This window comes from Chrysemys picta, chromosome 1 (genome assembly GCF_011386835.1).
Source record: "Chrysemys picta bellii isolate R12L10 chromosome 1, ASM1138683v2, whole genome shotgun sequence".
NCBI lineage: Eukaryota > Metazoa > Chordata > Testudines > Emydidae > Chrysemys > Chrysemys picta.
In genome coordinates this window covers 236,681,659-236,707,045 of record NC_088791.1, presented here as the reverse complement: position 1 = coordinate 236,707,045, position 25,387 = coordinate 236,681,659, and the positions used below count along the sequence as shown (strand labels likewise).

General features: G+C 41.4%; 1 protein-coding gene across 4 annotated transcripts in view; it reads left to right on the top strand.

Moving 5' to 3' along the window:
• CRACDL (CRACD like) overlaps positions 1 to 25,387 on the top strand; it is a 94,388-nt gene that overhangs the window by 47,851 nt on the left and 21,150 nt on the right. For 2 of the 4 annotated variants that reach the window (XM_024104426.3, XM_024104425.3), the window contains exons 2-8: positions 6,306 to 6,382; positions 7,496 to 7,664; positions 10,858 to 10,993; positions 11,692 to 11,856; positions 12,509 to 12,577; positions 16,140 to 16,370; positions 18,556 to 20,173. In XM_024104426.3, the coding sequence (XP_023960194.2) occupies positions 6,316 to 6,382; positions 7,496 to 7,664; positions 10,858 to 10,993; positions 11,692 to 11,856; positions 12,509 to 12,577; positions 16,140 to 16,370; positions 18,556 to 20,173 (2,455 nt within the window). In that variant the 5' untranslated portion in view covers positions 6,306 to 6,315. Of the gene's footprint in view, positions 1 to 4,759; positions 4,816 to 6,305; positions 6,383 to 7,495; positions 7,665 to 10,857; positions 10,994 to 11,691; positions 11,857 to 12,508; positions 12,578 to 16,139; positions 16,371 to 18,555; positions 20,174 to 25,387 lie in introns of those variants that run through there. The other 2 variants (XM_065591609.1, XM_042840802.2) reach the window with 2 other exon arrangements.

Sequence of the window (25,387 nt, the reverse complement as noted above, 5' to 3'; positions counted from 1 at the left end):
AATTCTTCTGTAAGTAAACCAAGACATGCTACGTTCTTTCTTTACTGCTTTAAAGGATAGTTGCAATAAGTTTACAATACTTTCCTGAAGCTCAGCTCTCAGTCATCTTAGTATGCTGATGTATGAAAAGGCTGCACTGTCTGTAGAACAAGTTTCTTAGCTAAAATACTGTTTGTGTACATTAGATACTATTTTAATGCCATTTTAAAAGCAAAATATATGGTTCATTTCTATCAGCGAAGAAGGCTGATGCACACCTGAAAAATGTGTAATTATTTAGCTGTTCATGCTGTTAAACTGTAGTGTAGCAACACTCTGACTTTCTGGGGTCTTGAAATTTTATACAAAGTAGCCCTGCCCTCATCATTCCAGTGTTTGTTCCAAGAAAGGAAAAGAGACGCTATCCTGTTATCACTTGCATCTGAAGAAGTGAGGTTCTTACCCACGAAAGCTTATGCTCCCAATACTTCTGTTAGTCTTAAAGGTGCCACAGGACCCTCTGTTGCTTTTTATCCTGTTATCGTATCAGACAGCCATACAGCTCGTTATGTTTTCTACTATATAAAATAAAAATAGGGTTGCCAACTCTGACTGAAGCTATTCCAGGAGATTTTTTTTTCACCATGACATACTGTCATTATTTTAAAATATCCTATTAAAATCTCCTGGATTGCTTTCAACAGTCACCTGGAGATGGATGCCGGTTCCGGGAGACTCCAGGCCAATCCTGGACGGTTGGCAACCCTAAATAAAAATGAAAAAACGTATTAAATCAGCAACTTTGTAAAAAGAAAAATTTATAATGTGGTGGGTGGAGGGGTTATGTCATGAGTATAGTGCATTTTCTGTTTATTTTGTTATGCCTCCTAAACTCTGTTTTCTCCCATGGTCCTTTAGGTAGTGGTATGCTTTCGTATGCATCCTGTTTGGAGGGGGTGGAAGCTAACCCTGTCTCTCGAACAAGGCATGACCTTTTACAAGACACGTTCTGTTTTAACCAGAAATTATTGAGCTCAATAGCTTTCAGCTACATGGTAGGAAAGAATAATTTTCTCCATTGCAGGAATCACTGGGTGCAATTCTACGGGCTGTGTTATAGGTCAGACTACACAATCATAGTGGTCCTTTCTGAGCTCAGCTGTATGACTCTATATATTGTTTGTTACAGTGTGCTCTTTTTTTCCCAATTTACTTTTTAATAGGCGGCTCTGGAGGAATGTTTATAAAGAGTTTCTCTCCTTTCCTTTTGAACTCATAGCAAAAAGAATGGTCTTTGTCATGGTTTGAAAATATGAGGGAGAAGTAGCAGATTTCCCTTCCACCCCCCGTGGAAATTTGTTGTGTTTGTAATAGAGAATGCAGTGAGCTGCTGACTGCTGCCGTAGCATTAGGTTTTCTGCGGATTCTACACAGAGAGTCTGCACATTCTTTGGAAATAAATAATTACAAATGCACTAGGGCTGAGAGTTCAGGTTGTCTGGTGACTGAGGCAAAATGTACACAGCCAAATCAAAATAAAAGAATTAAACAAAGAAGCCATGTCCAGCATATCTGACTAAGAACTCTCCTAAGAAAATGAAAGAGGCAGTAGGTGCATGGTGTTGCTATTTTTCTGCCCTGATCTGTGGTGACTGAAACGCTGGTCATGACAAATATTAAAATGTTAGCACAAGTCCTTGTAAGAGATGCATATGAAGCCAGGTGTATTCCACCTCCCTCATCTGATTTTCTGCAGGGCCCTTCTTATATTATTTTTGAGGTCCTTAGGTACTACCACAATATCAGCAGGGATCCTTGCTTGGGTTCCTTGAACAGGAGGCCCAGGTCCCAGACTGGGGGTGGGAAAAAGATGGGGAACTTCTGACTCACTTCACAGGAGCCTAAAAACGGGGCATTTTTCTTAATATTGTAAAGTATAGTGAGGGGTGTGCAAAAGAGTTTTATAGCTGGCAGGTGTGGGTTAGGGGGGCTTTATCTTTAGTAGGTACAGGGAGGTTTATCAACAGGAGGGCTGAGGCACTGAGGTTTGTCACTAGGAAGGGGTTGGTTTGGAACTGCTTGTCACTGGGGAAGTTGAAGAAGGCTTTGGCAGCTAGGAAGGGAGGGTCAGTTTGAAGGTACTTGTCACTAGAAGAAGGTTTCAGCAGGAGGGGATATTGAATTGGGGTGTGCTTTTCACTAGAGGATATTCACTTGACATACTTCCATTTTTCTGATTTCCCCTCCCTCTCAAGTGACCTTCCAGCCTCCTCCCAACACCCACTGTGATATCTCCATCACAATCCTCCATTTTCAGAGATAAACTTGCGGGTTTAGCTGGTTGTTCTGGAAGTGAAAAATAGTTATATGTTTTTGAACCTGATGTGCTCCAAATCCTGACCTCCTGGGATTGGAGTCATGACACCACAGTAAGTCTGGCATGCCAGAAGACCTGGGCCGTGAAACATCACCACTGTCCAGGGGCCCGTGAAGGTTCTATTGCTTCCTCTACTGCTGCTAGGGAAGCTCTACTGGGTTCCTGGGCTTGCTCCCTCCCAAGAGTTCCCACTTTTACCTTTCTACCCATCTATGACCTGCTGCTGGCCACTTCCAGGGTACAACGCTGTGTCAGAACAGGTAGGGACTAGCCTGCCTTAGCCGAGCAGCCCCACCAACGGAACTTTTAACGACCCGGTCAGCAGTGCTGACCAGAGCCGCCGTGACCCCAGTGCCTTACATTCCATGACCCAGTACTGGGTTGCAACCCGCAGTTTGAAAACCACTGCCATAGAGAGTCAGTCAGTGACTGACTGAGAATAGATTCCAGGAGTCCTGACTCCTAGACAAAATTACATGCCACCCAACAGGTAATTCATAGTTTTCATTTTCAATCCATCCATTTGTTTGTGATTCCTGTTTTGCAGTTCAGCAGGAAAATGCAAATGCTCATTTATCTAAATAAACAGGCAAACAAATCCTTATTTAGTAATGCCAACCTAAAACTCCTTCCCCAGTAGGAGTGAGACTGAATGGGACAAATTTGTGACATGTAATCATCAAGATACGGACACACCTTGTTGTCCTAGTCACATAGTATGTTTTCATAACATAACTTTAATGAGAAACTACTGACCTTCTGCTCCACTGAGCATGGTGTTCTTTCATACAAATGAATGTAAATGGTTGTGATAGGTCTGTAACAGCTAAATCAAATGCCGGCGCTGAATCCAAACTGCAAATGATTATCATCTGAACATTCCCACGCCTTGGTGATTTGAAATCCAAATCAAAGCCTTGCTAAATTTTAGGGTGTTGGCATGCAGTGTTCAGCTTTGGTTCGTTAGTATGCAGGCATCATAGGAACTCCTGTAGTTTAAAATAGTGAGATTTACTTCTAAAGCAGGGGCTAATACTTTGATGAGTGTGAATGATAGTGTGTATCTGCCCCAGATTTGCAATGCTCCCTTTTTAGTACAGAATGATTTTTTCTGAAAATTGACAAGTAGTACTGTTAATTCCCTTATGCATTTTTATAAACTTTCAAAGTGACCCTTTCTGACATTTTTTGGTGAGTCTAATTTTTTTTTTCTGATCACTCTAGGAGATAAATTCCTAATGTTTGAGCTTTGATAATTAGCTCACTTGTAGACTGGAAAATGCTACTTTAAATTTGCTAATCTGAAACTTTTAAACAGCTTCGTCATAAACATCTCTATGTATGTGAGTATTTGTTACCGAATTGGTTTATCATCCAAAATTTTAGTTGACAAAATGACTTCCAAATATTCAGATAATGAGTCATCTATACTCTATAGGATGTTTAGGCTCTATAATGTGCCTGATCTTCAGTTTGTGTAAATCAAAGTGAATGGAGCTATGCCAGTTTGCACCAGCTGAGGATCTGAGGGACTGCAGGATCCAAAGAGCTCACACTGTCTATTGATACTACCGAGTGTAAATAGGGTCTGGAGTTAGGATGTGGAGGCATTGATTTGGGTCTATGCCTGTCCTTAGCGTTATAATATCACAAGGTGAGGCTGAGGTTTTTCTGGCACCCCAGAGCTGGAGAGCTATAACATAGATTAATGTGTATGGTATCTAATCAATTATTCATCACAAACCATTGGGTATTTTCATATGTGTGTGTGTGTATATATATATTTGTGTGGGTGGTGCCAGTGATTGAACCATATATATATATGGTTCAATCACTGGCACCACCCACACAACCATATATATATAGCCTAGCCTCTCCTGTATGGTTTAGTCACTGGCACCGCCCGCACATACACTCAAGCCAAAACCCAGAAACCTAATAAATGCCACCCAAAGTCAACAGCTGGTGATGTCAGCAGGGCTCCGCAGGTACTGAAGGTGGCACCCCATGTTGCTGCCTTTCCTAGATCACTCCCTGGGAGGAGGCCCCAGTATCCAACATGCTTGACACCAGTTAAAATGTTCTCTGCCTCCTAGGGAGAGCTGGGCCTTGCATAGGCTGCTCCTGGGAGTGGGAAAGCTACTGCCTCAGTTGGTTGGGAGTAGACATGGTGTGGGAATCCTCTGTGGAATTGGGCATCAGGAGGGACTTCTCTGGCTGGTTCCCCCTGTCTCCAGCTGCTCCATCACTGCTGCTGACTGCCTGCTGAGGAGATTTGGGGAGTTTCATAGTCCACTCCCAGGGGAGGTTCCAGCCCCATGTGCTCAGGGTTGGCCATTCTGCTTCCTCATAGTTCTGTCTCTCTTTCCTCTTTTTCCACCCCTGCCCCATGTGAAGGGGCAGATAGGATCTTTGGACAAGACCCCTGGCCTTGCTGCTTCACTGCATTCCTTAATCAGGCAAGTTACTGTACTTGCTGACTAACCTGAGGCACTCCCTTCCTTCATTTGCATGTGTTGAGCCCACTATCTCATCAGAGTTTACCTTTATTGATTATTAATTATGCTAAATAATGACAATTTAAAAAAAATATGAGATTGATTCTGGAAGGGTTTATTTTCAATGAATTTTGCTGGCCTGGTTGATGTAGAAATGTAGATCCTGAATATGCCAGGAGAAGCATTCTGTGACGGAGGTGACTTTGGAGATGTGGTAGTGTCAGGCAGTATAGTGGTTTGTCATAGTTTGGCTCAAAAGCCCACTGATGTTTCAGGCAATGCGTCATGTTTCAGGCTGGAGCAATCAATCTTACATTTCCATTTCTCTAAGTCCTTGGAATTATTGGCCTAGTATTGAAGCTATCTCTTATTTTAGTGGTCCATGACAGCCATGATGTTAGTTTTTCTATGTAGGTTCTGATATGGCTCCCCTCCCCTCCCCGCATGGTGTCTGAATATTTTTCATGGTATTTGAGTCACAATCAATGGTATCTACTATTTTATACCATAAAAACAACGAGGAGTCCGGTGCCACCAGATTCCTCGTTGTTTTTGTGGATACAGACTAACACGGCTACCCCTCTGATATTTTATACCATGTCTACCATGAACTGATGGTTTTGGCAAATGAAGCCAACCTCCAGATGATGAGGAAAAAAGAGCACAACTGCTCTGAAATTGAATTTTAAATTGTAAATATTTATGTTTTGTCACCAAGCCTGGGACATGTATTTCTTTAGAAATGTTTAGTATAGTAATTAGATTTTTTTTTTTATGGACAGAACTATGATTTAGGAATGTTCTTACTATTTTTTAAGGAAATCATTACGCATATAATGAACTGTGATAAGATGTTCATTATTTTATTTTTGACTTCTATTTCTACATAGTCCTGGTGAGTAAATTAATTTTAAAAAAGCTGTCACCCTTTTGTGGATTTGTCAAAAAAGAGAAACTATACAACACTGGGCCACAATCCATTCGTTTAAATTTAATTGAAATAAAATAAAACTACATTCAGTATACTTTTCTAATCGTATTTTTCCATGTAAACAGATGCTCTAGTTACAGAGAGGTTATGAGATCGCTACTGGGTGAGGAAAGCAGAGATACAATTGCAAAGAGGAAGGGAGATAGTACATGAAGTAAATTCTCTCTGAAGAGATGGTTCACACACTATGGAAAATTTGGGACCTCATTTTCTGTCAACTGAGGCCAGTGACAGAACTCTCATAGAATGAAATGGGAGCAGGATTGGAGGTTGTCTTATGAAGTTGCAACATCCTGTGGAATTCATTCCAATATTACCTAAAGCACTTTGCCCTATGACGTATTTTTATCATTCTGGATGTATACATTTAGGTGTGTCAGTTTAAAATGGTCATTTGATTATTGTAAACTAACTTTTCTTTGAAATTAATAAACACCTTTTCCCTCCCCCCTTATATTAGTGACTATCACATGAGTTCCACAAGGATAATGGATACTAAATTGCGAGAGGCTGAAGGATGCGGTGAGGACAATTCAGGTAGACTGCCTACTTTCCATGTGTATATGAAAAGTATTCATTTACTGTTAAGAATTCTTGAGTTTCAGTACCATTTGGGCTTCTCACAGTAGTGATTCTATTTATTTAGGGAATGTGCTCACGGTCTCTCTCTGAGTTATAATTTTGGGACATTTTCAGATGCTTAAATTAAAACACTTTCTTAGAGTGAAATTCAGATGTGGTGTAAGAGGTATAATTCTTTTCACTTCAGTGGACTTGCAGCATGTCTGATTTTTGGCCCTTTATCTCTGGTGACTTTGTTATAATCTCTGCTGTTCAAAATGTGTGCCCGTTCTGTATTAGTTTGCATGATGTCCCTGAAAGACACTGCTGCAAGTGTTTGGGTTTTTGTTGTTGTTAGAGTGCTTTGGGTAAAATGCTAATTTTTATCATGAGAAAATTACAATTATCCCTATTTAAGCTCCTGCCCCTCTGAGCAGCACAGCATCACATTTTTCCTTGATTCCTATTTTAATATTCTGAGAACCAATGAATTACATAATTACCATTTAAAATATTTTGTATTTGTTATAAAACTGATATTATTAAAAGCATTAGCCTCCTGACACTGCATTTTCCGCCTAAATGTGACATTTTTGCATTTAAATTAGTTTTGCCATTTGGAAATAAGACTGTCCAGATCTTAACCGTTTAGTTTGCTAAACTACAACATCGAGTTTCCAAACTGTAATTTCATCTCTGCATCCCAGTCAGTTAACACAGTGGTTTTTCTTCATGGTCTAATTCTATTAAAACTTATCTGAAAAGGCAGGTAGAAACAGTATTAGAAAAGATCCTATTTCCTGTATTATAGGTTATTTCTAACATGCCATAGGCATCACAAAGCATTTCGCCAGATAATAATAATAATAATTAATAATTAATAATACCTTGCAATCAATTTAGACTTGAGACCTGTTAATACAAAAAAAAAAAAAAAAAAACCCAACAACAACCCATAGTGGGCCAGGTTGCTTCTTCCAAGAAAAATTTCTTATGAAAAAATCCAATGGAATTTCATAGAGAATTATGACTTTTTTCTTATAATTTTAAAACCATCATACAGACTCTCCTTAATATTTCTTTATTTAGGAAAGAAAAAGTCAAAGTTCAAATCTTTCAAAAAGTTCTTTGGGAAAAGGAAAAGGAAAGAGACCTTACCATCTTCAGGGAGCATCACTCTGAAACCATGCCAGTCAGCTAGTGATGTCACAGTCCCAGAGTCCATGCACATTGACTATGATTCTGAAGATGAACTTGAGTAAGTCTTACTTTTATTCACAAACAATGAATTGCTTTTCCAAAAGACAGAATAATGTTTATGGATTAAATATCCAAGTGCTTACCTCCAACTGTTACTCAAAAAGCCACGCATTCTCAGGCACCTCACTTTCTTTAGGAAAATACTGATTGTAATGGGGAAATTGCAAGTAAATGTGATCTAGGTGCAACAGTTACTAATATCTCATCTGAGGAGAAATAAACTTCATTATAAAGTTTTCAAAAGTGCCTAGGTCCCATTTTCAAAACTGACTGTCAGGAATGTAGGTACCTCAATCTCATTGAAAGTCAATGGAATTTCAGCTCCTCTGGAACAGATTTTCAAAGGTATTTGTAAAAAGAACAGGAGTACTTGTGGCACCTTAGAGACTAACAAATTTATTAGAGCATAAGCTTTCGTGGGCTACTGCCCACTTAGAGAGGCACCTAGTGGATTTTTCAAAAGTGTCTAAACTGGTTAGGCATCTAAATGCCATTGAAACTAATGAGAGCTAGGTGCCTAATATGCCTAGGTACTTCTGAAAATCTCACTAGAGCTTCTTTCTGCATCTTTAGGAATGTAAATGTTGTTGAAAATCTGACCCAAAGTCTGTTTTGAAAAAGGGACATAGACTCCTAAATCACTTAGGCGCTTTTGAAAAGTTTCCCCTAATTTTTAATCTGCAACATGTAAACCATATGATGCATATGGTATAAAATTAAAACATTTGATTTAATATACAGACAGAGGGAAAGGCCCTTTATTCATTGCAATGCACTGCCTTGAGTAGGGTTGGCTGCTCAGAAAGAAAGTTTTTGTTTTAATGGACAGTATTTCCTCGTGAACAAAATTCTGGTTATTCCAGAGATTACATACCAGAAGAAAAGAGATGCTATTTTTGCAAGTGTGGATAGGTGCTGGAGATCAAACCTTCCAAAATGTACTGTCCATTAAGGTGACATTAGACAGTATTGCCACTAGGCAGCGCCACACAACCAAATAATCTTTTAATAAAATAATTCACATTTTGTAGTATTGGCAGTAGTAACATTACTCCTGCTTCGTCTTTAATGTGAAGGTCTGGGTGTTACCCCAGAGTATCTAAACTGGCAGCAATAGGTACAGCAGAGTTGTTGCATTCATGCTCAACAAAAATTCTTAAGAACAGTAATGGTCAGACCTTCCCTACATGCTCTGTAACTCAGCCTTATCATGTTGCAGTGTGTGTATAGCCCTCTGACCTTGTTCACATGCTCTGTTTTTGTTAAATTGTTGTTTTTTATATAAAAACAAAGGCAATAAAATACTCTGAAAGAAAGGAAAATGAATTTTCTCTCAAACATTTTTTTGGGACATTTATAAACCTCCAGCGCCCATCTAGAAGGTTTACATGTCCAGAAAGAAGATGGAGCAATCAGAAAACAAGGATACATGTGCTCATACAACGTGCTTCTCTAGTTGTTGTTTTAGTCTTGTAAAATATAGATGCATAAAGGAGCTGTAACGCCCCTGACTGGCACTTACTTAGCAAATTGCTATAGATTTCTCTCTGACCTTGGCTGCATTACAGAGATCACATTTTCACTTAGATAAACTGTTCTTGTAGTGTCTTTAATGTATTGGGCACATGCAGCAGGCTTTCCTTCCTTCTGCAGCTCGAATACAGATAATCTCTTTCCACCTATTGTTTTATCAACTATATTTATAGCTACCACTGCAAGGAAAATTTCACTCTTCGTTCATGTTTGTGTTCCCGTATGTCCCTCTGGCTGTATCTCAGTTTCGGGGCTACACAATTTTTTTATTTACTAGTAGTAGTGTTGTTTTTTTATAATCTCTTCAAGGTTCCAATGCCATAGAGAAATTAATAGCTGTGAGTGTCCCAAAATGTCACATTAAGATTTGCTATATTCTTTTGTTTGCTTTATTTAAAAAGAAAGAGGGGGAAAAAAAGCAAATCTGTGCACACACATTTTAGATCTCTAGGCACTTTGGTAGTACAAATAAATAATAACCCCATCAGTTAAACAGAGGCAGGTACACAATTTCCAGTATTTTGGATGTTATTGGCAGGGTTACCAGTCAGCCAGTGCTACTACCCTGCCATGCAATGAAACTTACCAGGACAGAACCTTACCTGTGAGACCCATGGAACTGCCCTACAGTTCCCTGGAAGAAACAAGGCATTTGATTCACCCTGTGCAACATTTGTAGAAGCAGTTACTTGCTACTCCCCTCAAAAATCAGAAGTAAAATGCAAATATTAAGGGTCCCTACATTAAGAGAGAAGAATTCTCACATCTCCTCTACAAGCCCACAAGCAGTGTCCATGAAAACTGTAGTTCACAAGTTCCACTGAGACTAGCAGCATTGCATTCATAGGTTCCAGTATTGCAATTGGTTCTGCACAGGTGAGTCTATCCTAGCAGATCCTAGGGGATCCATGGGAGTCTAGAAACTTGTCCTATATAGCCAATGTGGCAGCCCTCCCCTCCCCAACCCAATCCTTGTGTCACCAGGATTCCCCTCTTTTCTCTCCTGCACCCCATGCCACAGCTTTCCCCAGAAGGAAACAGATCAGTGAAGATGTTAGTACAGGCGGGTGGAGGGGCAATCTGTACATGGAGAACCTTATCGGGACTCAGGAGTATAAAAGGGAATAAGTAGTACACACAGATGTGTGTAAAAATTATTACCTTATAGTTTTAATAGAGAAGAAACTAGGAGGATTCTGTAGAAGCTATTCTAAAAACACTTAAAATTTAATAGAGGACAATATCCTTTCCATAGTGTTTTTTTTTCTTTTGTTCGGAATCCTATATAATTCTATAGGAGGGATATAATTCTTTATGAAATGTAGGATTCTTAAAGAAAAACCCACTATAGAAATTATAATCTATTAAATTCTGTAGGGTTTCACGTCCAGAATTTTAGTAGTCTGTTTTATCAGCATTACAGATGTCACTGCTTTTAAGTTGTTTTCTTTTTAAGCTACTACACAGGTTTATCTGAATGTTGTGACCGTTGTTTTCAATCAGCAATTTAGAATTTCAGGCATAACGAATGATATGCAACATTTATCTGATATCTCCATTTACAAGATCCTCTTTAGTTAATCTAAGAATTAAGTATCCGGTAAAAGGATTAAAAAAACAAGCGTATACATGTTCACTAGCTTATTATATTATCCTAGGACCCACACAGGTATTATGGGAAGCAGAGCGTTATCACATGACAGCATTTTCATTCCTGAGCCTGTGCAAGAGCCTGCTAGGCCCGTACGAGTGTTTTCTCAGGAAAACGTTTCCGATCGGATTAGAGCTTTGCAGGTAACACAAGACGTTCTTTTAAAATATTAGAAATTGAGTTTCTTTCAAACTTTACTTTTTAGAATTGTCTATAACTGAACATTTGGTTTCTGCTAAATAACAATAATTACATTAGTGTGGTGGTTCTCAAACTGTGGGTCGGGACCCCCTTTGAATGGGGTCACGAGGGCTGGCTTAGACTTGCTGGGACCCGGGGCTGAAGTCCGAGCCCCACTGCCCAGGGCTGAAGCCCTGGGCAGCAGGGCTCAGGTTACAGGACCCCCGACTAGGGGCTGAAGCCCTTGAGCTTCAGCTTTGGCCCCCCAGCCCGGAGCAGTGGGGCTTGGACTTTGTCTTCCATCCCCCCGGGACAGTGGAGCTTGGGCGGTCTCACGCTTCGGTCCCCCCTCCTGGGGTCGTGAGGTAAATTTTGTTGTCAGAAGGGGGTCACGGTGCAATGAACTTTGAGAAACCCTGCATTAGTGCATAATTTGTTAATCCAACAACATTACTATATCTTGATTCAATCTAAATTAGAGTGATAAGGTATATGAGCTGTTTGGTACCCAGGGAGAACCTGAAATGGAGGTGCTCTATGCTCTGGCTCATTAAGTTGTATCTTGTTGTGTAGAGTTAAAATCAAAATAAATCATTGGAGTGGACAGAGTCAGATAATGTGGGAAAAAACATTCAAAATGTACTTCCATGTCATATTGCAGTTGAAACTCCAACATAGCATGAAACTGGGGCCGCCTCCTCCATTTGGAATTCATGCAAAGCGGATAGATGATGCTGGGACTAGCTCTGAAGATGATGGGTTACCCAGGAGTCCTCCAGAAATATCTTTGCTACATGAAATTCTAAGTTCCAGCACAGCAACAAGGGTGAGTAGATTGTGATATTGACAATGTCAGCACTTACTGGACCAGACTTTCCTATTTGAGCATCCTTTTTTGTGTGAAAGGGCAGGATAAATGACTTAGTTTGCTGTCCTTCATCAAGTTTTATCTCTCTTCATCAGAACTGGTTGGACTTTTTCAAATATCTATGCATAAAACCATATTGGTGATAGATTGTCAGCTGCGGTAACTCCTGGAGTAATGTTTGTGTCCCTCTTCTCTTTTGATTGTGGTTATGTACCAGTTATGTGTATTCGGTTATTGTAGCCAGCCACTGTAGCAATCCAGAGAAAGAGAGCTGAAAAATCAGTAGTCTCTTCGGAATCAGTCAATAAAAGCAGAGCTCTCTCACTCTTAACACTGTGTCCTCCAGCCTGGGAAGAAGAAACTTTCAAGAATTTGTAATTATTTTTAAAATGTAATTTTGCTATGCAGTATTTAATGAAGCCTTCATTCTTTTCCTGCGTCTCTTATGTTTTATGTTTGCAAGGTCCTCTTTAATTCTTAGAACTTAGTAGCAGTACTGGACTGTAGCTTAGATCGTCAGTGTCTGTGTGTGCTATGTGTAGATGTTTTCTGTTAGTAACCATCTCATTTGTCATCTTTTACTGAATCTCTTCCTCATTCCATCCCACAGTTCTCTGACTCTCACAAGCACCCTAGCTCTTTGAGTTTAGCTGGAACAGGCAGTGAAGAAGAAGAACAGGTAACTTCCACCAAATATATTAAGAAGCAAGCAACATATATATGAGTCTTTTAAGGAAATTTAAGGCATAAACATGTTACTTTGTTGTCTGTTTGCTGCAAGAACAACCTTTTGTATATGTTATACCTGTTTGCTTTTTTTAATGCTTGTCCTGCTAACATAAAATGTTACAGTTCTTTATCAACAGAATTCTCTAATGCCAAATAATTCTTGATGATAATGATAAAAAGTCAAAAAGAGAACATACAAGTGCATTTGAACACCTAAAACGCAGGAATTCTGCAGAGGATTTAATAAAATTCCCGACTGCCCTAATCTATGGTGTTAGTTCATGATCAGGATTTATTAATGACTTCTGGGCATGAATTTTAGACAGTGACTTTCCCCTTTTTATGCTTAAAGATCTTGTATGTTGTGAAGGCTATTTGTTTTAAAAGAATTCCCCATGCTGTAATACTGAGGGATAATAATAGTAATGGTGGTGATGGTGATGATAATTAATAATTAAAGACCCCTTCTGGTATATCACCCATCTCAAAATCTCAAAGCACTTTACAAACATGAATGAATTTAGCCGCCAAACACATAGATAAACTTAGCCTGTGAGACTGGAATCATTATCCTCATTTTACAGATGAGGAAACTGAGACAAAGAGAGCTAAATGAGGTGCCCAAACAGAGGAAGTCTGTTGCACAGCCATGAATAAAACCCAGATCCTCTGAGTCCCAGTCCCCTGCTTTGACTACAGAACCACCCCATTCTCTTACATTGGTGCAGTAACACTTGGCCTGGTAATAGTGATTAGCGTTGCTACTTGGGAGACCTGGGTTCAGTCTTTAGTCGGTATCTCTCTACCTGACACAGCATGAACTGGGAATTCTTCTGTAGCGACGTCTGCAGTCCTTGAGGAGAAGTGAATAGATGCCTTTCTTCAATCAGCACTAAATCATTCTGGTTGATTGAAAAGTGGTTTTGACAGGTTCTGAAGAGTCTCAATTAGTCCTCCTCAGCTGCATTATGGTGGCTGCAATGCAGGGGGTAAAGCGAGGAGCATTTTTGAGATGTGGGGGAGGGAATTGCAAAGGAAAAATAAAAAACCTGGCCAGTTCTAAATTGACAGTTATGTGATAATCATGCAAAATATACTTTTAAATCCCATTGAGATGACACAGGCTGCTGGCATCTTTTCCTCTTCACTATATATTTCACATAAAACTATTTGAAATGCTCCTTGTTACTGAGCAAAGTGAAATTTTAACCCGTTTTAGAAAAAAGGAAATAACACTTTTTTTTCTGAAAACAGGTGTAAATTCTTTGTAAATGTGTTTTTGCCAATTCAGGATATACCCAGAAAGCGGCACGGTGCAAATGCATTCCTGCCACGGCAGGCTTTAGCTACAGCTTCTAAGAGATTGGGCTTCTTTAGGAGAGGGGAGGAGACACATCACCCCAGTGACAGTGCAAGACCTCCCTCCTGGGCTATGGGAGGGCACATGCTGGGCAGCATGACATGCTACACCTTGAAAAAGATGTAGCCAGAGTCCTCCTCTCCCCATCCACAACAGCACAGCTTTGTTGGTTTGAAGAGGGAAGATGGTGTCGTGGCCTTACCTCCACTGGATACCCCCTCTCTGGGGCTGGCTCCCCTGCAATGGCCACGTGCCCTGTTCTCACCAGTGCAGCCAGCTGAATGATGGTTGTCCCCTACCAGTGTGCACTGCTTGGGAAGGGCTTTCTCAACCTTCTCCCCCTCTTGTACACATGCACAAGGCCAGCCATAACCTGATGTACAATCTCTGCAGCAAATATACATCTGAAACTCAATTTGAATGCTGTATTTTAAGTGAAGCGACAGAAACTGTTCTTTAGTTTTCTAATCTAATGATCAGTGTTAGTATTACCTGAAGTCTGAGCTCCAAGTGATCAAGGAGAGGGGAGGGTGGGCATCAGGCATTCGTGTCAGTCCTTCAGGCGAGCAAATAGAATAGAATTAGAATTAATGGAGATATTCCATCTCCTAGAACTGGAAGGGACCTTGAAAGGTCATTGAGTCCAGCCCCTTGCCTTCACTAGCAGGACCAAGTACTGATTTTGCCCCAGATCCCTAAGTGGCCCCCTCAAGGATTGAACTCACAACGCTGGGTTTAGCAGGCCAATGCTCAAACCACTGAGCTATCCCTCCCCCCAATACTTTGCCTTTATCAAGGAGCTGAAATGTCAATGTATTCACCGTAAGGTACTAACGTGTAACGTACCCATGTATCATTGTTACACATTAGTCATGTTTGAATAGCAAATTGCAGACATCCCTTAGCTGGCATGATTTAATTATACGCCCTCCCCCCCCCCCTTTTTTTTTTTAAAATATAGAATGATTAGAGATCCAGTTTTCACTGAAGTCTGTGAGAGTTTTTCCATTGATTTCAATAGGAGCAGGAACAGATCCTTTATATACAAAAGAATACATGTTTGGCTGCAGTGCATAAAGCAATTTTTTGGCACATTGGATACAAATGTTGATTTTTCTCCATAAGCAAAATAAATATTTCACGGCTCTTATTTGAGAGAAAATATCTATATCTGTCAGCAGCCCCACAGTACTTGGATAGCAGCACAAAGCAACATGAAGGGAAAAACTGCAATAAGGGAATATATTTGAGTTTCAAGCTGTCACAGGACTACTATAAACAGTGATAAGAGATCATTTTAAAGTTATGACTGATACCTTGGCAATATCCTTTTTTTTTATTTTGAAGAATTTAATTATTGAAAGGGAAAAATCACTTTTAAAAATTCATTTTGTAAGATGATCCTAATTTCATACCTGAGTGGGAATTGAGAATTATGCATAAACCTTGGGATTTACACATTACATTTATGGAAGGCTGAAAAGTTGAACTCCTCTGGCAGGAAAGTACCATATCCTAAAGATACCAAGAGTATTATTTCTGGATGGATTGTTGTACTGGTTGGAAGTTCCAGGCTGTGAGCAAGCCATGATATTTTATTTTGGGCTGGGGTGGGGAGGAATGAAATATTCTGTTTGTGGTTTAAAACGTCACAGATTTTCCAGATGGAAATAAACATGCAAGTAGGTTAAATACTGGGGATACCAACCTTTGACATTGTTTTCTTAAAGAGAGGTTGTAGGATTGGAAGGAGATGTGGCCCTGTATGACTGGAAAGCAGAAGGGTTCTAGCCCTGTAGGTTTGTGGATAGGAGTCAGAAAGGGAACTGTCTCAGGAGGATTGGCCTTTGAAGTTTTTCCTAATTTCCTTTCTCAGATGTGTTGACACTTTTTTCATTTGTTTTAGGTCTGCTATTTAACGGTGACACATTCTTTTCCAATAGACTGGATATTGCAATCTTCTAGCTGTTAAAATGCAAAACTGCTATCACAGTATTTCATGCGCAAAAGCTAGTAATTGCAGTTCAACTGAAATAAAAGTAAAAAAAACCCCAAACCCCAGTAAATAAGTTTTTTCTCTGTAAAATTCCTATTTTCATTGCTTGGTTTCATTGTTTGATGTTATCTTTGGGATTTTTTTTTTTTTTTTTAGGTCACTTCAGGTCCTTCTTCTAGGCCCCGCTCTACAGAAGGCCAACTATTCCCTAGGCATGCAAGTGCTAAAACTATATCTCCCCGAACATCTGACAGCAGCATCTCGCCTGCAGCTGATTTTGACACTCCGCCTGAATTCTCCACTTGCTTAGATAATTCTGCTGCTAAACACAAGCTTTTAATAAAACCACGGAACCAGAGATCTAGTAAAATGAGAAGACTTCCTTCGGTAATTGTAAAAATAAACAGAGAACTCAGCACTGACTTTAAACTACACATTCTTACTTGACTTGCTTTTCTTATTTCTGCCGCTATAAGCATTTATTAAGTAGTGCCAGAGCTGTGAGTGGATATTTCATTGCTTTCTAATCACTAATGTTTAAGTATTGTGTATGCATCTGGAATAGAACCCCTAAGAGCAATGTGTAAGCTGCACGCTGCGAGAGGGGATTACTTGTTAATTCTCTTGATATAAGGATTTATGGCTACATTTCATTTCTTCTTAAAGTTACCATGAGGTGTTATTTCAGTGTTTAACAGTGATGATAAAGTTGAGGCTCTACTAGCATTTGTTACTCATTTTTTAAAAAACAGACCATAACTTGATTGTAACATATTTTTCTGGATGGAAAATTGGTCTGTCAAATCTGACCCTTAGAAAGAATTTTGTTATTGGGCTTTAAAAAAATCCCCAAGGCAACAGGGACATTTTTAACTTTCTAAAGTCACATAAATAAGAGATCACATGGCCAAGAGTTGGAGCCAAGTTCTGGTTCCTGGGAACATCGTGCATTCTAATCCCCCTTACACAACTATCCGATCACTTTATCCTTATGTGGCTTCACCAGCAAAGGTGGAAAATTGAGCAAAAAATATGCCCTCCCAAAAAAACATTTTTTGTATCTCAGTGAAGTTTTTCTGAGTAAAAAAGACAGCCATTTTAGAATACATTTTTCTAACTCTGTCTCAAATCTTGATTTTTTTTTAATTAAAATTGTACAGGCTCTTAATACATTATTTGCATTAGTGCGTCTGGATATTTTGAACCTCTTATTAAAAAAATTGTCTTGTTTAAAGACATAAATATAATTTCCCCCCAACTATGATGTCAAGAGGATTTGTTATTTTTTCAAAACCAGTGAGCAACTTTTGTGCTTGGGAAAACAGTCTTGAGCTATGCATAGTGACAATGCAGGCTGTATCAGAGAAGAATGAAAAGCAGCAGTGGAAAAGGCTATCTAATCCATTCCTTTCTGCCAGTGCAGGAGTGTTGCCAGTATATTCACTATTGCTTTGTCCAGTCCTGTCTTAAATAACCAAAGTGATAAAGCCTCCATGATTTCCCTTGGAAAGCTTTTGCACTGTTTAATAGATCTTTCTACTAGTAATTTTTTCCTCATACAATTTTGCCGGAGTACTTCTGTCCTGATCTACATCCTGTTTTTATATTCCTGGACCTTTATTTGGCATAGACTACATTTTATACTGAATTAGCATGGTAACTTTGTTGTTTGCAAAACTGGGAGTAGGATGAGACATAAGTCACTTTAGAATGCAAGCTTTGTATTCCTCAGATTAGTACCTACATCTAAAATATGGATTTACACAATAGACTACAGTGGTTCAGTAAGATAACAACGGCACTGTATGAAAATGCATATTCCACAGGTTAATAAAATGCTTTGAAATAATCCTGTATATTCAGCCAATTCTAAGTACATATTTACAAAAGCTTACCTCATGTGTTATCAAAAGACCTCCCAAATAAATAGATGCTTTATAAGCTTTCGTGAAATATTTTTAACTCTTGAAAGAAAACAGAAGCTACAAAAGATTGGAAGGGTGTGTCACAATTTGACTAAAGATAAGAAGACCATCTGCTGTACATTATCGTATTTAATACTTTTATTAGTCCCTTTGCATAGACTTGCCATTCCAAGGTCAGGTCTTACAAAGAAGGGTTTGTGTGATGTGTAATAGCATGATGGAGCTGCTCTTTGCCACTGGAGCACCACAATGTAGCCAAATTGCTCTGGTGAATCCAGCCCCAAAAACTTGTCTTCAGAATCCTACAGCTCCAGCTTTGCTGGATATTGGCTACAGATACAAAGGCATCAAAGAGGTTAATTATGTAGGGGCAGGAAACGATGTCTTAATTTGATTTCTTGATAGTTTAGTTAAAAAATTATTACACATGTATGTAATACAGCTTGCCAAGCATAATACGATGAAATCAGCATATAGTACATAAATATAAACTAATTAGCTATGTGTGTTCAAGACAGGGACTGTTTTCCTCTCTGTTTGGAAAGCAGTTACCAGACTGTGGGCTCTGCCACAGTCTAAACAATAAATGAAAGTGTGTGAAGTTATAAAGAAATAATAAAATCTTAATAATTGTTTGCTCTTTGTAGCGGACCCACTCAGAATCTCTGAATGACTTGAGCTGCACCCCAGAAGAAGAGGAGCACGATGGAAGAGAGATGCTGACAGACTTGACATGTGAAGTCTTCACCACCAGCCATCAGAAATTGACACACAGCACAGCTGTGACAAGTGACATGGCCTCCTGGCAGAGACCTGAAATGCCTAAAGACTTTCCCCATGGCTCGAGACACAGAGACGAAAGGCCTCCCACACGGCAGTTCACTTCTGAGTCTGCCATTGTCCAGGAAGTCTCGTTACATGAGAATAATCCTGACGGCTGCCAAACTACACCGGAATTAACACATTCTGAGTCAGATTATCCTTCTTCTTTAGAGCTTAAAGAAAACGTAATCACCCGGTATTCCCCTCCAGATAGAGAAGCACAAAGGGAAAAAGAGCCCCCTGGAACACTAAGTGTGTCCACCGGGAACGTATGTGATGTGTCAGTTAATACTTTAAATCAAGAAAATAAACAGTTTGTTAATGGGTCTTCAGTGAATAACCTGCTGTCTGAAGAGTATACTTCAACCAATACTGGCAGTTTTTCTTGTTTGGGAGGGCCAGAAAAAAATGTACAGAAGGATGGTCAGATACCCATAGCAACTTCCTGTAATAAGGAAACAAAGGAGTCTGCAGCATTGCCAGCTTCCAGCAAGCAGTTACCTGAAGGGTCTTCTCAGCTCACAGACTCACCCTGTGTTTCCTCTGATATCCCACAGCCTGCTTTGTCATCACAGCTGGGGTCATCTGCTTCCTGGTCTCTGGAGCAAACTACGCCCACTCAAGAACTAGCTGCATCTGACAAGGAAAACAATCAGTCCCTGGGACACAGGGAGGCAATTTTGGGGGGAAAAACGGAGAAAGCTGCCAATGAACTCAGCACCTTGCGAAAATTTTCAGTGTCATCAGCACGGGAGAGACCAGGGGCTGGCAGCCTCCACCTGAAAGAAAACTCAGAATGTGAAAGTCCATTAAATACCAAATTACCCCTGTCAAAAACCAAGCTCTCCTCAAGAAATGAGAAGTTGAAAGAGGATGTGCAGGTGGGCTCGGATCTACAGGAGGAAAAAAATAGCATTAAAAAGCAGGTGTCGCTGGCAGATTCTGACTCTGAGGTCACGGGCAAAGCAGCAGACACAATGGTGTCTGGCTGTGTTTCTCAGGCCATTGATGCAATTCCAGTGGTATCCCAGTGCCAACCAGGCAGTGAAGATAAAAGTCCTTTTCAAGTAAAGCTTAGATCCACTTCACTGTCCTTGAAATACAGAGACAGCTCTTCACCAGAATCAAAGGGGTTTAAAAGATACAGTGCAGAAATTAATTTTGAAAAAGAGGGATTGGCATCACTTCTAAAAGGTGAAAAGGCACAGATCAAAAAAACAGCTGATGTAAATATCAATGGCTCTGTGAATGACAACATAAAATCTAAAACAAAGTCCTCTGAACAGATTAGCACAAAACCTCCATTGCCTAGAAAGCCTGTTTTGCAAAATGTAACTAATGCAAACAGTAACGTGGAAAAGCAGGAAAAAGTCACAAAATCTCCTGAATCCAGAAGTAAAGACAGAGACTTGGAGAAAAAATCATGTCCTTCAAAAGTGCCTGGTAAGACTTCTGATACTTTATATAGTTGTCTAAGCTCATTTGAATTCAGAGAGGGTTTTTTTATGGTCTTGAAAGGTATACTTCTCTTTGAAACAATGAAGATGACTTCTAGCAGTAACACATTCCTTCCATTTGTTCCTTTGTACAGTTTACTAATCTGTTTGTCAAAGCAGAAGCATTGTATACATGCAGCTACAGTTTAATAGAAATGAAATGTTGCAACAAAAAATGAGAAATTAAACCTCTACTACTTCTCAGAGGGAAACAGGGAATGATATCAGCAAAGTAATGTTTCAAAATCATTTGAGCTGATCATATCTTTTTGACTTAATGGAAGCCATGCAAGATATTCTGCAAGTTCAGTCTGGAGCAGCGTCCCAGCTGTGCTAATGAAAAGTTACACAGTGAAGTGGTATTTTCTTTTCTAGTTCCAAACACTCGCTTTCCTGGTGGTCATTGATAATGACTTAGGCCCAGGTCCTCAACTGTATTTTAGGTGCCTAACTCCAGTGAAATACCTTCGAGGATCTGACCATTAGGCCCTGATCCTGCAACTGGGTCGCCATAAGCCCAGGAGTCCACCCACACAGAGGCAACTGCAGGAATGGAGCCTTAATAAGAAATAGTGAAGCTTTTTGTAATGGCCAGGGTACTGGAAGTGTAGGGTTGCCAACCCTCCAGGATTGGCCTGGAGTCTCCAGGAATTAAAGATTCATCTGTAATTAAAGATTATGTCATGATTAAATCTCCAGGAACATGTCCAACCAAAATTGGCAACCCCATGGAAGAGCCATGCTCTGATCCACAAATCTATTTAAAAGAAAGTCCAAAGGGGTTAGGACACTGTGCAATATGGGAGAATTTTTCAAAATCATTTCTTATACCAGAGCAAGATGAAAATATGACCATGAATACCCTACCTGCCACAGTCTGGTTTCTCACTGAGATTTCTCTGGTAAGGTAACAGGAAGTCTAATAGAATTGTTGCACGTTTTGAATCTGTGTATTTTAAAGTTTAGCAATATTTTTGATATTGACTCTTAAAAAGTAACTAGAGATTTTCATGACCAGATTTGTTGAAGTACAGAGATAGGTCCAAGTCTATATCTGAATGTAACTTCCCCAGTTCAGTGCTATTTGGACTTTTTGGTGGTGTTTGGCCGAGTATAGAAAGACCTGAAACCCAAATCACCTACTGGCCAAAGTTTAGGTGTATGTGACCAGAACAGATGTAGTACTGTGGTCCAAATCTACTAAAGAGCTGATTTCTTCTAGGTTTAGAACAGGGGTGGGCAAACTTTTTGGCCTGAGGGCCACATCGAGTTTCAGATATTGTATGGAGGGCCGGTTACGGGAGGCTGTGCCTTCCCAAACAGCCAGGCATGGCCCAGCCCCCGCCCCCCCTGCTTCTCGCCCCCTGAGAGCCCCCCCCTCGGGCCTCCTGCCCCATCCACACACCCTTGCTCCCTGTCCCGACTGCCCCCAGAATCCCCACCCCTGACTGCCCCCCACTGCCCCATCCAACCCCCCCTCTCATTCCTGACTGCCACCCCCACGAGACCCCTGCCCCATCCAACCACCCCTTCTCCCTGACTGCCCCCAGAACCCCTGCCCCTGCTGCCCCATCCAACCCCCCCTCATTCCTGACTGCCCGCCGGGACCCCTGCACCCATTCAATCCCCCCATTCCCCGCCCCCTGACTGCCCCAACCCCTATCCACATCCCTGCCCCCTAACCACCACCCTGAACTCCCCCGCCGTCTATCCAACCCCACCTGCTCCCTGCCCCATTACTGCGCTGCCTGGAGCACCGGTGGCTGGAGCCAGACACGCCACCGCATAGTACAGAGCACCGGGTCAGGCCCCGGCTCTGCAGATGCGCTGCCCAGACACCCAGAGCATTGCGCCGGCAGCGGGGTGAGGCTGACGGGGAGGGCCCGGGGGCTAGCCTCCCGGGCCAGGAGCTCGGAGGCCAGGCAGGAGGGTCCCGCAGGCCGGATGTGGTCCGCCGGCCATAGTTTGCCCACCTCTGGTTTAGAATGAATAAGGTTTCTGTATTAAAACAAACAAAACCCCCACAACCAACAGACATTTTTAACATTCTTTTGTAAGCATATTTTAGAATACATAAAAAATTGTCGCCTGACGTGACATACAGCCACATTCAATCTGGTTATATTTAACACTCCTCTTTTTATCGGAAACCCAGGGTTTGCTAGTGACAATTTTGTAACATTTCATTGCCTTTGCAGTAAAATGATAAATAATCTTACTGGAAAACTTGCAGAAAACTTTACTGGCTGCTCTTTAGTTATAGGGGCATTGACACTTTGAAAATCACACCTCTTTCTGAAAATGTTATGCTTACCATAGGTGTTTGCAACTAAAAGGACTGTAAATGAAAGAAGTTAAAAGGAAAAACTGTTGTAAATCAGTGTGGTTCTGTTGACTTCCAGGGAGCTGTGCTGATTTATACCAGCTGAGAATCTGGCCCAGTGTGTTTACTTTGTGTATTTGACAGCCCTTTGTGTACCATCCCGTTTCATGGCTTTGTTGAATGGCCTTTGTACTTCCTATGTCATGTGCTATTCTACTGACCACATTCTCAGGCAGCACTGGAGATGTGGGGAGAGCTCAAGTGCTCGCTCTTCCCCAGTAAAGAGCTGCTGCTGTTTCTCCATTTGGAGCCAGGACGGTGTCTCCTTTTCCCAGGACCCCGGCACTGAGCCAGGAAGCAAGAGCAGCTGGGAGGATTGCCATAGTGGTCCCCATCTTCCCTCTCCAGGCTCCTGCACCAAGCTGGGGAGAGATGAAAGCTACGGGGTAGGGGAGGGTATACCTACCAGATTCCTCACTCCCCAGACCCCGGTAGTGTGCCAGGAAGCAATGGGAACCTGGTGGGGAAGCTGGAGGTGGGGAGGTTCCCTGGAGTTGTTCTGCAGTTCCTGAAGTTGGGAGAGCTTACCTCATTGCTGCTTAGGAGGCTGGCAAGCAAGCTTGAGTGTGTGGCTAGGGGTGGGGGTGCGGACAGACACATTTAGCAATGCTGCTCTCAGATCTGTCCTCTGTCCCTTGCTGAGAAGGCCTTTATGGACATTAGCATGGAAACAGAAAAACCCTTATCGAATATTTTTACTGGCTTTTTTTAAAAAAGTCATATAGTTGAAAAGCGTCTGTCCGAGCACCAGTTAAAAAATCCGCCAGTACAAAAAAATTCAAGATAACCACGTTCATTTAACAGGAAAAGAGCTGTTGTTGGACCTGCTGGATAGTGATTCCAAAAGTAACATTCTGCAGGTGCAAACAAGCCTTTCAGGGTATGGATGACTCAGACCTCTGGAAGACTCGTCCTTCTTTTTAACAGGGATATTGAAGGAGGTTTACTAATTGTCTAGCATGCTCAGCACATTATTTATTTATGGTCTCCCATAAACTCTTTTGAAAGGCTTTATCATTGCTTGCTCACTGTAAACAAGACTGGAATAGTTGGCCTAGGGTTACAGACGTATTTAGTATAAGATATGAAATACTGATACAAGAACCCTGGACCATTTCATAACTGCATGAAACCTAGTAAGCATATAAAAGAAGCCGTCATGCTATTTTCTCTGTATTCACTGAATAGCTGTGGGGGAAGGGAATATTGATTCTGTCATTTTAGCATGAGCTAACTAGGGACATGGTTAGTTTAAATATGGAACAGACTTTTCCATATTGACCTGAGGTCTATAGTATCTCATTGTGGACCTTTCTGCTTAGAAATCTGATCATGGCACTGTTTGTCCTGGTATTGCTTATCATGTGACACTGGGTTGGCAACATGTGCTTGTGGATATGTCTTCTTCAGTACCATATGCAGGCTGTGCCCATTCTCATTAAATACCCAGAGCTGGCTGGCTTTGGAAAGGACATTTTGCAGCACCCACTGAAGGGGTGTAGCAGCAGGTGTGCTCCCCCAATGCTCTGAGAAGCTTCTGGGGCAGTGCACTACTGCACCAACCACAGTGCTGTTCACAGCTTAAAAGGCATGGCTGAGCTCTGGCCCCTGTGGTAGCCAATGAGAACAAATTAATTGGTGGAGCAGTGTGCTGACCAGTACTGCTAACTGATGACATAGTCTTCAGTTATTTTATACTGTAAAAAAGGCCTGCCCTCTACTCTCACTAACGTAGGAGTACATGCAAATTCATCATTCTCATTAGCCGCTGGCAGAGACAATTCAAAGAGCTGCTATCAGACCCCTCCAGAACGTAGCTCTTCAAAGGAATGTGTGGCTAGATCAGGGGTCGGCAACATTGGCACACGGCTCGCCAGGGTAAGCACCCTGGCGGGCTGGGCCAGTTTTATTTACCTGCTGACGCGGCCCCCACTGGCCGCGGTTCGCCGTCCCGGGCCAATGGGGGCGGCGAGAAGCCACGGCCAGCACATCGCTCGCCCACGCCGCTTCTCGCCACCCCATTGGCCTGGGACGGCGAACAGCGGCCGGTGGGGGCCGCGATCGGCTGAACCTGCCGCGTCAGCAGGTAAATAAAACTGGCCCGGCCCGCCAGGGTGCTTACCCTGGCGAGCCGCGTGCAAACGTTGCCGACCCCTGGGTTAGATGGACACAATCTATTCCCAGGTATGCAGGGCCATCAGCTTTGCTGTTTCCCACTTGACATTGCATTGCATCCAAACCTCTGCTAGTGCTGGCAACTAGCCACTTCCATCCTTAAGTTCATTAGACCTTTCAAAAAGCCGTGGCTGCTGATGAGACACTGCTGGACTGGAAAAGAGTGCTGGTCTAATTATGCTGAATCATTATGATGAGGCGCAGTTCACATTTCATGTACAGCAGTTTGGAGAGAGTAAGATTGCTATGTTCAGTGTTTACAACAGCAACTTAGTCCCTTCCATTCCATTTAATCTCTAGATTTTTCCAGTTACCTAGAGAACTGGTATTAAAGTGTTTGTTAAGGTTGGTGGCATGCTGACTTCACACCCAAACATAGCCAGCAAGCCAGGTGACTAGAAAGGCCTGTGGAGATAGTTGGGGATGGCTTGGTGGCTGCGTGCCTTTAAATTGAACAGGAAATGTTTTAAAATAGTGTGATTGCTGTTGTCTTGGCTGGCCCTGGGGACCTCCAGGGCTAAAAGCGTGAGTCTTTGCAGCTTGAGCTAAAGAGCCAAGCTCCGTAGGTTGGGGCTGTAACAGATTCACATCCTCTGTGGATCA